At 46.7% G+C, this 13,200-nt stretch overlaps 1 protein-coding gene across 3 annotated transcripts in view; it reads right to left on the bottom strand.

The window, feature by feature from the left end:
• PHF19 (PHD finger protein 19) overlaps positions 1-13,200 on the bottom strand; it is a 135,052-nt gene that overhangs the window by 101,738 nt on the left and 20,114 nt on the right. For all 3 annotated transcript variants that reach the window (XM_073558959.1, XM_073558971.1, XM_073558962.1), the window contains exons 2-4: positions 11,810-12,003; positions 10,803-10,884; positions 6,811-6,906 (exon numbers count right to left, since the gene is read on the bottom strand). In XM_073558959.1, the coding sequence (XP_073415060.1) occupies positions 6,811-6,906; positions 10,803-10,884; positions 11,810-12,001 (370 nt within the window). In that variant the 5' untranslated portion in view covers positions 12,002-12,003. The remainder of the gene's footprint in view (positions 1-6,810; positions 6,907-10,802; positions 10,885-11,809; positions 12,004-13,200) is intronic.

Genomic DNA, 13,200 nt, shown 5'->3' with positions numbered 1-13,200 from the left:
TCACATGTAACGCGCCATGGAATAAATGGCGCTATAATAATAATAACTAATCCAAAAACAAGGGTATTACTTACCTGGTAATGTGTTTTTTTGTAATCCATAACAGCACTAAGAGAGGGGATCCGCCCTACAAGGACAGGAAACCTTCAAGATAAAAAGGGCGGCTCCTCTCTCCGCATCAGTTGTTTTCCAGAGCATGAGAGGAACTCCGCCGATTAGTGTACACTCAAAAAAAAACTTATCCAACTATATATTCAAAGAGAGGAAGTAGGTGAGCCTCCCTCCCTGGGATAAGAAGTCATTGGGGAGGCTTTTTGGACTCTCTGGTAGGCTTCCCAAAAAGGAAACCTCTCCCACCTTTGGACTGTCTGACTCTTGGACGGCGACCTCTTCGAAAGGATCGCCGAAAGGACGGAAAGGGGGGCTTCGGAAACCTTTTCTATCTAGTGGTTCTTTCAATGATCCCAGGTCTTCAAATAGGAGAGAAAATTTCCTTGAGATTTTAGAGACCGCTACGTCCAATTTTGGGGCTTTATCCCAGGAAGAGGACGCATCTTCATCAAAAGGGTATTTTCTCTTAAGAGCTGTAACTCCCTGCGTTTTCCTATCTGGTCTCTCCCATTCTTTCTTAATGAGACCATGCAACTGCTCATTCACAGGGAAACTTCTACATTTTTTTCTTTTGTAGTCCTCCAAACATAAGGTCCTGTGCCGACCGCTTAGCTTTCTCATCTACTAGCCCCATAGTGGACCGTACTGCCTTTTTCAGTTTATCCGTTGCTTCTGCTGGGAAATGCAACTCTTCTTCTGAGCTGCTAAAGGATAGATCCGACTGATCTGAGTAACCTGGCTCTGATACTGTAGATTCGGCATGCAATGAAGGAGATGGGCTGGATCTATCCCTTCCCCTACCGCCACTGACTGTCGGGGCCTGCATCATGCTAACTGATTTACGCACTTCCGACTCGATCAAGGATCTTAGGCTGGTCGAAAATTTAGGGGTTTCTTCAGAAATAGTATGTTCCATACACCTCTGGCATAACTTTTTTGGTCCATGCAGATTCTAGTTGGTGTTTATATAGAGGGCATATCCAATTTTTCAATTTCATTTTACTTTTCTTAGGGACCCTCTACTCTCCATTCCACCCATAACGAGAGAGAGAGAGAGAGAGAGAGACGGGAGAAGGACAGCAAAAGAGAAAGAAACAGACATTAGTATACTGTGTCACGCTCGCGCCTTGGCTGATGAACGTGAGCCGGGGGGTTGTGGCCCCACTGTGCCACAGACCAGACTACCCTGGAAGGGGCGTGACTACAACAGCTACCTCGGTCTTCACTGGAGCCTCTGATGGTGAGGTCAGGCTTGTGCGGCAGGTAGCTGCCGGGTGCCACTCCAGGGTGGCGTCTGGCTGTGGCTGCTGATCCCACTCGGGGACAGGCCATCTGGTCAGGTGCAAGTGACAGATAGGCTGAGACGCAGGGCAAGCAGGCACAGCTTGGAGACACAGGACAGGCAGGCACGGCTTTGAGACACAGGACAGGCGGGCACAGCTTGGAGACACCGAGCAGGCTGGCGTGGTATGAGAAGAAACAGGTAGGGGCCTGTTCACACAGCAGGTGAAGGTATCGGTATAGACAGGAAGGAGTGGAATATGAAGGAACAGGTTTTGGACCTGTTCACACAGAAGGTGTAGGTATGGATACAGGCAGGAGTGCGGAGTAGGCGGAGCCGCAGGAATGCAGAGCCACAGGAATGACAGAGACAAACAGAGCGGCAAGGGTGCAGAGGCACAGACAGCGCGGCAAGGGTGCAGAGGCACAGACAGCGCGGCAAGGGTGCAGAGGCACAGACAGCGCGGCAAGGGTGCAGAGGCACAGACAGCGCGGCAAGGGTGCAGAGGCACAGACAGCGCGGCAAGGGTGCAGAGGCACAGACAGCGCGGCAAGGGTGCAGAGGCACAGACAGCGCGGCAAGGGTGCAGAGGCACAGACAGCGCGGCAAGGGTGCAGAGGCACAGACAGCGCGGCAAGGGTGCAGAGGCACAGACAGCGCGGCAAGGGTGCAGAGGCACAGACAGCGCGGCAAGGGTGCAGAGGCACAGACAGCGCGGCAAGGGTGCAGAGGCACAGACAGCGCGGCAAGGGTGCAGAGGCACAGACAGCGCGGCAAGGGTGCAGAGGCTCAGACAGCGCGGCAAGGGTGCAGAGGCTCAGACAGAGCGGCAAGGGTGCAGAGACTCAGACAGAGCGGCAAGGGTGCAGAGGCTCAGACAGAGCGGCAAGGGTGCAGAGGCTCAGACAGAGCGGCAAGGGTGCAGAGGCTCAGACAGAGCGGCAAGGGTGCAGAGGCTCAGACAGAGCGGCAAGGGTGCAGAGGCTCAGACAGAGCGGCAAGGGTGCAGAGGCTCAGACAGAGCGGCAAGGGTGCAGAGGCTCAGACAGAGCGGCAAGGGTGCAGAGGCTCAGACAGAGCGGCAAGGGTGCAGAGGCTCAGACAGAGCGGCAAGGGTGCAGAGGCTCAGACAGAGCGGCAAGGGTGCAGAGGCTCAGACAGAGCGGCAAGGGTGCAGAGGCTCAGACAGAGCGGCAAGGGTGCAGAGGCTCAGACAGAGCGGCAAGGGTGCAGAGGCTCAGACAGAGCGGCAAGGGTGCAGAGGCTCAGACAGAGCGGCAAGGGTGCAGAGGCTCAGACAGAGCGGCAAGGGTGCAGAGGCTCAGACAGAGCGGCAAGGGTGCAGAGGCTCAGAGCGGCAAGGGTGCAGAGGCTCAGACAGAGCGGCAAGGGTGCAGAGGCTCAGACAGAGCGGCAAGGGTGCAGAGGCTCAGACAGAGCTTGCAAAGGTGCAGAGCACAGACAGGGAGGACACAAGGAAAGACACAGAAGGGAAGGAAGCCACAGACAAGGAGACAGTATAAGACAAAGTACAAGGACAAAGACTCAAGGACCAGGATATTCTGCCTCCTGGCAGGTGGAAGGACAAGTAAACACAAAGCTAGGACCAAGACACAGAGACCAGGATATGCAGCCTTCTGGAGGGCAGACAAAGAATACAAAGCAAGGCTAGGAGTATTCCTCCAGAGAAGGAGATACACAGAACAGAGCCTGGCTTCCTCAGCAGCAAAACACTGAGTTTTAGACATTGAACAGGCAATGTTCAGTGGGTGTGGCGAATCTAAATAGTCGAGAGCTCTAGGTAATTGGTTCTTATGCAGTCAGGGTGCACCTGTTCAATCTGTCCCTGACCAGAGAGTTCTGGCGCTGCCCCCCTATACACACATAGCCAGGAAGCATACAGGAGAACAGTGCACAGAGCATAGGACTGGCAGCAAACAGAATTCACAGAATGACCGGGAGCAGTGAGTAAGTTGGTGTGCGGGGGAAGGGAGGCCATGCAGTGATGCCAACAGGGTTGTTACATACTGTACTTTCTCGTAGATCACTCACCACTCGGACGCCTTATACGGGTATTGGATCCAAAGGATGAATGACATCAGAAATGTTTTGAGGCAATGCTTGTTGCTCCTGTTCCCGCTGTAGCCGTTCTGTTGACAGAGATTCCATATTGCCAGCTTTGCTGCACCCGCGCCATTCCACTAAAATGATTTTGAAATCACTGCCGGAGTCAGGATAGGCCCTGCCCCTCCCCTCTAGCCTTGTGCGTCATCAGTATGCGACTTTCGATGCGCGCCACCCGGCTTGCCTCCATGTTGCTGGCTGACTTCCGGTGCATATACTCCCCAGCGTCCCCCGGACCGCACTCACTGCTGGACATCGTGAGGAAGCAGTGTTGCCACTCCGTTGCTTCCGGTGCACGCGCCCGCCGAAATACCGCTATGCTCCCAAGAAAGCAGGAGGGGAAAGTGAGTGAATCCTCTGTACTGCACTTCACAGCCCAGCTCCTGTGTCCTCTTACACCACTCAGGGAGGGCCGACCATCCAGCCTTCGTGGTGCTCCGCAGCTCTGGCCCCAGTAGACTAACTCTGCCTCATACCGACCACCCCAGGCCCGGGTCCAACCCTGCACCAATGTGCTCTTGGGCTGTTGTTTCTGGCACAGAGCATTTCCCCTATACTCGCTCAGGGAGAGCAGGCAATCTGTGGCTTCCGAGACGCTACCAGCACCTGGTAACAGATTCAGTAGCCCAGCTGCCAAACCCCATCTGTCCCAGGCATCCTCTTCTGGCTGACTTCACCTGGGCACCGATGTGTCCCTGGGCTCGCTCAGGGAGGGCATGAAAAATGTGTCCTCCGAGGCGCCACCGGTACCTGGCGACAGATGTAGCAGACCTCTGCTATATTATACTACTCAATATACAAACTGAAACAGTGGCAATGAGTAGTTATGTATAAAAGAATATACACACCTGATAATAGGAAATAACCTAAAAAGACCCAGTGAGACTTGGAAAAGGCGTTTTGTCACGTTTCATTCTTGCAAGTGTCTTTACGCTTTATTTAGGGTTACTGGTACCCTCTATACACCTTCTTTCCCCCTTCCACTAGTCTTGTTTTTGAAGTATCGCAGTCTTCACATTTTTTGCTTATTTATGGTTACTGGTACCCTCTATACACCTTCTTTCCCCCTTCCACTACAGTCTTGTTTCTGATGTATGGCAGTCTTCACATGTTTTGCTTATTTAGGGTTACTGGTGCCCTCTATACACCTTCTTTCCCCCTTCCACTACAGTCTTGTTTTTGATGTATGGCAGTCTTCACATGTTTTGCTTATTTAGGGTTACTGGTGCCTTTTGTACACTTTATTTTATTTTCCCCTACATTGTTTTCTGCCACACATAATGTTTTGCATTTAGCCCCAAAAATTCTCCTTTGGTCTAATCTGACCAGAACACTTACTTCCACATGATCGTTGTGTCCCCTGCATGGCTTTTTGCAAACTGCAAACAGGACGTCTTATGGCTTGCTTTTAAGAATGGTTCCTTCTTGCCACTCTTCCATAAAAGGCCAGTTTTGTGGAGTATACGGCTACTGGTTGTCCTGTGGACATATCCTCCCATCTGAGCTGTGGATCTTGGGAGTTCCTCCAGACTGATAAAGGTTCCCTTGGCTGCTTCCCTAAATAGTGCTCTCCTTGCTTAAGATGTCAGTTTAGGTGCACGGCCATGTCTTGGTAGGTTTGCAGTTGTGCCATATTCCGTCTAGTTTTGGATGATGAATTGAACAGAGCTTCAAGAGATGTTCAGAGCTTGGGCTTTTTTTTTTTTTTAAACCCAAGCCTGCTTAAGGGCCCTGTTACATTTAGCGATGCACCAGTGATCCCGACCACGATATGACCCGGTCAGGATTGCTAGTGCATCGCTAAATGGTCGCTAGTGAGCTGCCAAACAGGCATATCTCAGCAGCGACGCAGCAGCGGTCGTTACTTACCTGTCAGACGCAGCGATGATGATGACGTCCACGCGTCGCTCGTCGGCGCCAGCAGGAAGCCGCCGCCGAGAAATGTACCAGGCCAATCTCGCGCGATCAGCGATAACCAGCGGGGGAGCCGGTCGGAGGTGAGTATCACATTTAGCGATATCGCTAGCAATATCGCTGCTGCGTCACAAAATCGGTGACGCTTTAGCGATATCGCTATGTGTAAAGCCCCCTTTACTCTTTGCCACAACTTTATCCCTGACATGTCAGGTGTGTTCATTGGCTTTCACGATTCTGTTTGATCCCTAATGTTTTCAAACAAACCTCTGAGGTCTTCCCAGAACAGCTCTAGTTATGTGACTTCTGGAGGCAAATGGTCACTCAGGATTTTATTTAGGGGTATCAGACTACAGGGGGCTGAATATAACTGAATGTCCCAATTTTCAAATTTTTAAAATAATTAGAAAACCATGTATCATTTCCTTTACACTTCACAAATACTTGCTTACTTTGTATGTCACATAAAATCCCAATACAATGCATTTAAGTTTCTGGGTGCAACATGAGAAAAAAAAATATAGAAAAGTTCACGGGGTGTGAATATTGAATTCAAGTCCATGCATCACAGTCAATGATAAGCATATGTGTGAATGCAGCCTACATTGGTTGGACTACTACAACGGCCGTAAAAAAATAAACTCTAACCAACTTCATTATCTGTGAGCAGACCCTCTTGTCATCATCCTCATGTAGCCCGAGGCTGCAGCCTCAGGCTCTGAGCAACATCACAGCATACACAGATAGTAAAGGGGTTATGCCTGCACAGGGGCAACACATCTGACAACCTTTTTCCAGTGAATACTGAGGAAGCGCTCACATGTGTACATCAGCAGACAGTACACAGAACGTAACAATTAGGCATCCATTTTGCTTATGTGACAGATTTCTGTAGAAAGAGCAACGAATAATCCACATTCCCCAAATAGTAATTTGCATCTTTCCCAGTAAAATGTGTCACATTCCCCGTAATATTCTGGTCCAGTATTACAGGATATTATGTAAGGAAATGACAACAGAATTCACTAAGAGAACAATGAATTTATCAAAAGCTGTGCCACTGATCATAACGGTTATAACCACATTGTGTGGCTGTAACTGTTAGGGAGTTGCCATCCTGTATCCACAGTGGCAGTGTCATTACCCTATGCTCCCAGTGGCAGTGCCATTATCCCGTGCTTCCAGTGGCAGCGCCATTACCCCGTACCCAGAGTGTCAGCGCCATTACCCCATACCCAGAGTGGCAGCGTCATTATCCCGTACCCACAGTGGCAGTATCCTTGTCCTGTACACAGAGTGGTAGTGTCATTACCCCGTACCCGGAGTGGCAGCGTGTCATCGCTGTGCACCCAAATAGTCTCATTCACAGCTGCACTCACCCAGTCCGCACTTTCCACATAGGAGGATGTCGTTCTGCGCGGCTTTTGTCTTCCCCATGCAGATATTACACTTTGGTTCCTCGCCGGGCACACCGGCTATGAGTACATCAAGGGATTAGGGAAACAACAGAAGATTATGGAGGTGACATTTTCTACAAATAGTGAATTATATTATAATGCTGTTCCTTGCTCAGCAATAGTAACCAGCCTCTACATGACATGGTGTTATATTCCCAGCATGGATGCAGCTGTGCAAATAATATAATTTCTGCCTCATTACACCATATAGTATCAACCACATAGACATGGCAGAAGCAGAGCCCCTACATGTGAGGACCATGGAGGACTGGTTCATTCTGAGGTTATTCCTCTACATATAAAGGTAAAACCAACATGTATGATTGGTTGTGGCCCCCAGGTGCCCAAAAACAGCTCACAGACAGAGCAGGTGTGTGACATGACCCAGCTGATGCCTGATGATACCACCGCTCCTTGCCCCATCTTGTTAATCTAGATTGCCATACTGTGTCGTTACCATTGTGGACCTTTTTTCCCATCCATGAACACAGGGTCTAATTTATGATATCAAGGCAGCAGCCTCCTTCATTGCCCTCCTCCCCCATACGTGGGGCACAAAAGTGAGGGAGAATTCAGAAATTATGTGTTGTAGGGAGAGTGACAACTCCATAGGAGAGCTGTAATAAGGAGGAGAGGAAACCTTGCTGATAAGCAAAATTGTGAGGCATTTTCTGCAATGAGTTCTCCTCTATATTCCACAAGACGCCCTCCTTACTGGGTAAATGACCTTTGAGTAGATCCCAATGGGGGCATCTTCTGATCGGGCACCAGCTCTCCAGTCTGATGCTTTACATATGGCTGCATCGTTCCAAATACATACTGATAGGTAACTTAGATTGTGAGCCCCATAGGGAACAGTGCCGATAATGTCTGTAAAGCACTGTGGAATAATAGTGCTATATAAATGAGTAAAATAAATAAATCACTTAACATGTGATGAATTAAAGCTGCAGTTTGATTTCAGCTCTGACCTGTTTCTTTGCATAAACATATCTCCTCATATCTAATCCTCGCACACATGAGATTGTGGGAGTATAATCTGGAGTTAATAGGAATCTGACTTGCGTTGGGTTGGACCATGAACAACCTGCAATTGCTCGTCCTCATGGTTCCCATTTACAGTGGCATGTAAAAGTTTGGGCACCCCTAGTCAAAATTACTGTTATTGTGACCAGTTAAGCAAGTTGAAGATGGAATGATCTCTAAAAGGGCTAAAGTTAAAGATGACACATTTTCTCTGTATTTTTGGCCAAAAAAATTATATATTGTCATTTTAAAAATTACAATAAGGAAAATAGGCCAATGCAAAAGTTTGGGCACCCTGCATAGTTAGTACCTAGTAGCACTCCCTTTTAAAAATATCACAGCTTGTAAACGCTTTTAGTAGCCAGCCAAGAGTCTTTCAATTCTTGTTTGATGGATTTTCATCCATTCTTCCTTGGAAAATTCTTCCATTTCTGTGAGATTCCTGGGTCGTCTTGCATGCACTGTAATTTTGAGGGCTAGCCACAGATTTTCAATGATGATCGAATTGGGGGACTGTGAGGGCCATTGAAAAACCTTTAGCTATCGCCTTTTGAGGTAGTCTATTGTGAATTTTGATGTGCGTGATCATTATCCATTTGTAGAAGCCATCCTGTTTTCAAATTCAGCTTTTTTACACATGGTGTTATGTTTGCATCAAGAATTTGTTGAAATTTCATTGAATCCATTCTTCCCTCTACCTGTGAAATGTTCCCTGTGCCATTGTCTGCAACACAACTCCAAAGCATGATTGATCCATCCCCATGCTTAATGGTTGGAGAGATGTTCTTTTCCTGAAATTCTATGCAATTTTTTCTCTGCACATACCTTTGATCATTGCGACCAAAGAGTTTTATTTTAACTTCGATTCACAGGACTTGTTTCTAAAATGCATTGGGCTTGTTTAGATGTTCTTTTGCATACCTCTGATGCTGAATTTTATGGTGAGGGTGCAGGAGAGGTTTTCTTCTGATGACTCTTCCATGAAGGCCATATTTGATAAGGTGTCTCTGAACAGTACAACAATTACCACAACTCCAGAATCTGCTAAATCTTTCTGAAGGTCTTTTGCAGTCAAGTGGGGGTTCTGATATGCCTTTCTAGCAATCCTACAAGCAGCTCTCTCTGAAATTTTGCTTGGCCTTCCAGACCTTATCTTGACCTCCACTGTTTCTGTAAACTGCTATTTCTGAATTACATATTGAACTGAGGAAAGGACAACTTGAAAATGCTTTGCTATCTTCTTATAGCCTTCTCCTGCTTTGTGGGCCTCCACCATTTTCATTTTCAGAGTGCTAGGCAGCTGCTTAAAAGAACCCATGGTGGCTGTTTTTTCGCACAAGGTTAGAGGAGGCTATGTCTTTCTAAACCTGTGGAATCTGCATCAGCTGGCCTTTCCTAACATTGAGGGTGAACAAGCCATTATCCTTAGGGTGTGTGCAGACGCTGCGGAATCCGCTGCGGATTAATCCGCACGGATTTTGCAAAAACCGCAGGTCAAAAGACCTGCGGATTATCTGCGGTTTAGCCTGCGGTTTGGTCCTGCGGATTCACCATCTCCACAATGGTGGAGATAGGAACCCGCTGCGGATTCCGCAGAAAGAATTGACATGTCAATTCTTTCTGCGGTCTCAAAACCGCAGGAAATCCGCGCGGATTTTTCCGCACCGTCTACACAGCGGTTTTTGTTTACCATTCATTTGAATGGTACTGTACACCGCAGCTAAAACTGCTGCGGGTCCGCAGCGGCCGGAACCGCAGCGGAATCCGCAGCGTGTGCACATACCCTTACAGGCTAATTAAGGTCTGAAACCTTGGTCAAAGTTATCTCACACAAATCTCCAAAGGTGCCCAAACTTTAGCATCGGACCATTTTTCTTTTTGTAATTTTTAAAATGTGAAAAAATTACAATGTGTATTACTTTTTAGCCTAAAATACAAAACAAATGTGTCATCTTTAGGCCTTTTAGAGATCATTTTATCTTCAACTTGCTTAACTGTTCACAATAACAGTAATTTTGACCAGGGGTGCCTAAACTTTTGCATGCCACTGTAGAACAGTCTACATACCGGCGTCACAAGCAGAGACAAGAAAAACACTATTTATTTTGGACCAGAATTACAACATTGCACTTCTGAACAATAAATGGAATATCCAGATTATTATGAGAATGATTGCCTCTGACCAACAGAGATGGAGGGATGCCTGGGATCTGATATGTTCTATGTCCTCATTTATAAGGGGACTTACAGCATTCTGAGACGTACTGCAACTTTCTAATTGGCTTCAATTATGATGCCTGACTCCTGCTAGCAGCCAGTGAATGGAAATAACTAAAGAATTGTCCTGACGGAATCAGCTGAGGGTTTGCTACAAATGTATAAATTAGAGGTAATATTCTGTGTCCAGGCTGATACATTTACCTTCCCTACATTGTAACAAACGATCAGTAGAGGAAAGTGGAATGTTCTACTGTTGTGAAGAACTCAAAATGGGGAAGTGTTAAACTGTGATGAAAGCAGGGGCTAAGAACGTGTCTGAATATTGTTATGTGATATTACATTCAGCAGGAAGAACTTACCTGTAATAACGTCACTCCTGCCCCCCACACCTGCCTGTGATAACGTCACACTGCCCCCACACCTGGCTGTAATAACGTCATCCTAACCCCCACATTTGCCTGTAATAACGTCACACTGCCCCCCACACCTGCCTGTAATGACATCACACTGCCCCCTACACTGTAATAAAATCACACTGCCCCCACACCTGCCTATAACGTCATAGTGCCCCCACACCTACCTGTAATAACATCACACTGCCCCCACACATGCCTGTAATAACGTTACACTGCTCCCCATAGTAGTGAGCAAATGGATCTAGCGCTTACCGTGCTGAATGTCTTTCCACAGCACCCAGTATTTGGAGTTGTCCTCAAACGTCACGAGGCAGCTTTGCTTTGTGCTGCTTACCTACGTGGCAGAACACGGGACGTTACATTATATATATATATATATATATATATATATTTTTATCTACACCGATAGTGAGGGCTCAGCCATTAATTACTGTACCTACTGGTGCAGCTCTATAAGTACAACAATAATGAGATGGGTGTTATTGTGATCTGATGTACCAGCGTAGAGAAATTGAGCTTTTAAGCCTCATGCAAATCAGCCTGGAAGAGCATTGGGGTGTGCCCATGCAGTTAGAGCGTATTGACACGCTGGTAAAGCACTTTCAGGCTAATGTGCATGAGGTTTCGAGGCTTAAAGAGGTATTGCCATTTCCAAGATCCTATCCCAATATTTAGTAGGTATAAAATATTAACAAATATAATGGATAAATCCATAAATTAATGGATACCGAACATGCAATACAGTGCACATAGGTCAGGCAACCTAGCGAATGAGAAGAACTATGCTACATTTTTAATTGGAAGTATTTGCTAATATTATTATAACATCTTCTACATATTGCAATAAGATCTTGGAGATAAGGAATACCCCTTTAATGTCTCAGCGCTAGCACACCAGATCACTAAGACAAAGGTGTGATTTTTACTGTTCTACTAGACAGCCAGAAAAATGGATTACAAAAAAACAAAAATGAGAAAAAAAAAAAAGCTCCTCAAATAGCAATGGCAGTGCCGACTCCGTGTCACCCCACGAACACCTTCTGGGTGTAAGAGGGGAGCCCTCCTTACTACTGGCATACAAGTAACCAAAGCCAGCCTCTGTGAGGACATATGGGATCTACGGGCCTCTGTCACCGCATTGTACACCAAATGCATCACTCCCATGATCCCCATCTCCATCCATCCAATTTCTCAGTTACACATAAAGTATCACTACAAACATCCCTGACCCTAGGACCACCTAACTATTTCACACTTACCCTCTTAATTTTCCCCAGGTAGTAGAGTCCGTCTGTCCACCGGCAGAGCACGTATTGACCTTCCTCTTGGCTGACCAACAGCTCTGAACAGCTGTGTCCATTCTTTGTAGATGTTTCCATGGATGAGCGGTGCTGATGCTGGCAGGACATGTAGCCATCTCGCAGTGCTGGCTCAAGGTTTCTCTCTTCCATGTCTGCCGGACAGACCACATGACAAAGAATAACTGCATCTTCTACTCAATGAATGTGAGATAACAGACAAGTTCGTACAACACAATATTTTCCACTCTTTCCTACCTCAGAATGCAGGATGTACAGCAGTATATTACTACTGAATGCACCTCTGGAGACTAAGAGTATTTAGGTTCATTTGTTTGTAGATTCTACACATGCATACATCAGGCACACGATGCTGCTCTGAGCATAAAACAGTGAATGAGATCCATAGTTGGTAGCAAGTCACAGCATCTGTTAGAATATTTCTTATTATGAGTCAGTAGTAGTTTCCTTTTCCTGTGTCACCCAGAGACAGGCTCAGTGTAAATGAAATGATGCACAGCAAAAAAATGATCGATTTCACGTCAAAACGCACCACACAGAGCTGAATGCATTGCCCACAGAGCTTATGATCTACATATACACAATACTTGCACATCCAAATACTGCCCCCTAGTGGACAGAAGACCCAGTGCTCACCACAGAGCTCACAGTGATGGTGGGTCCTCTCTCTTCAGCCGTCACCTACACTGTGCCAGTGATCCTGTGCTCCTCTACTCACAATGTAAGCGTACACTGGAGTTTATTCTACAGCGGAAATCTTCAGTGTAATTTGTATTTCCTGTTTTCTAATAATGTAAAACCTCAAAAAGGCTCGTCCCCCTCTCCACCTCAGGGAGACGATGTGCACAGCTCTGCAGCACATACTGTGGGATATCTCCTGGTTTCAGCACCGGCTGCTTTCAGAACTTGTCAGATTTGTCAAAAGGGGAACTCTAAGCTCAACATATATCCATGAAATAATCAAATGACATGCAAAACCCTGCTACTGACAGATCAGATGTAGAAAAGTCTCATCGCAAAGCTCGAGGGAGGTCTCGAAACTGCCCAAAATATATCATCCTGCTACATGATAAATGTATATCATTTTTACACTATTAGGTGGATTACTATGCACCAAAAATGTATTTGGCGCCATGCCTCCCTCTCATCTAACATTACATTTAGATTGTTTTTGAACCCAGGAACAATTGTTTTTAGGATGAGCTTTCTCCATGCAGTCTCTTCTGAAATTCACCAAAAATCTGAAGAATCAGCTAAAAAAGCATCCAAAACTGCATGGGACAGTGGAAAATGCTCATCTCTATACACACAGTATTAAGCATGGATTTTGT

Source organism: Dendrobates tinctorius, unplaced genomic scaffold (assembly GCF_039654945.1).
Source record: "Dendrobates tinctorius isolate UK_male_01 unplaced genomic scaffold, ASM3965494v1 ptg000013l, whole genome shotgun sequence".
NCBI lineage: Eukaryota > Metazoa > Chordata > Amphibia > Anura > Dendrobatidae > Dendrobates > Dendrobates tinctorius.
Note: the sequence above shows the minus strand (reverse complement) of the source record. Positions and strands in the feature narration are given on the sequence as shown.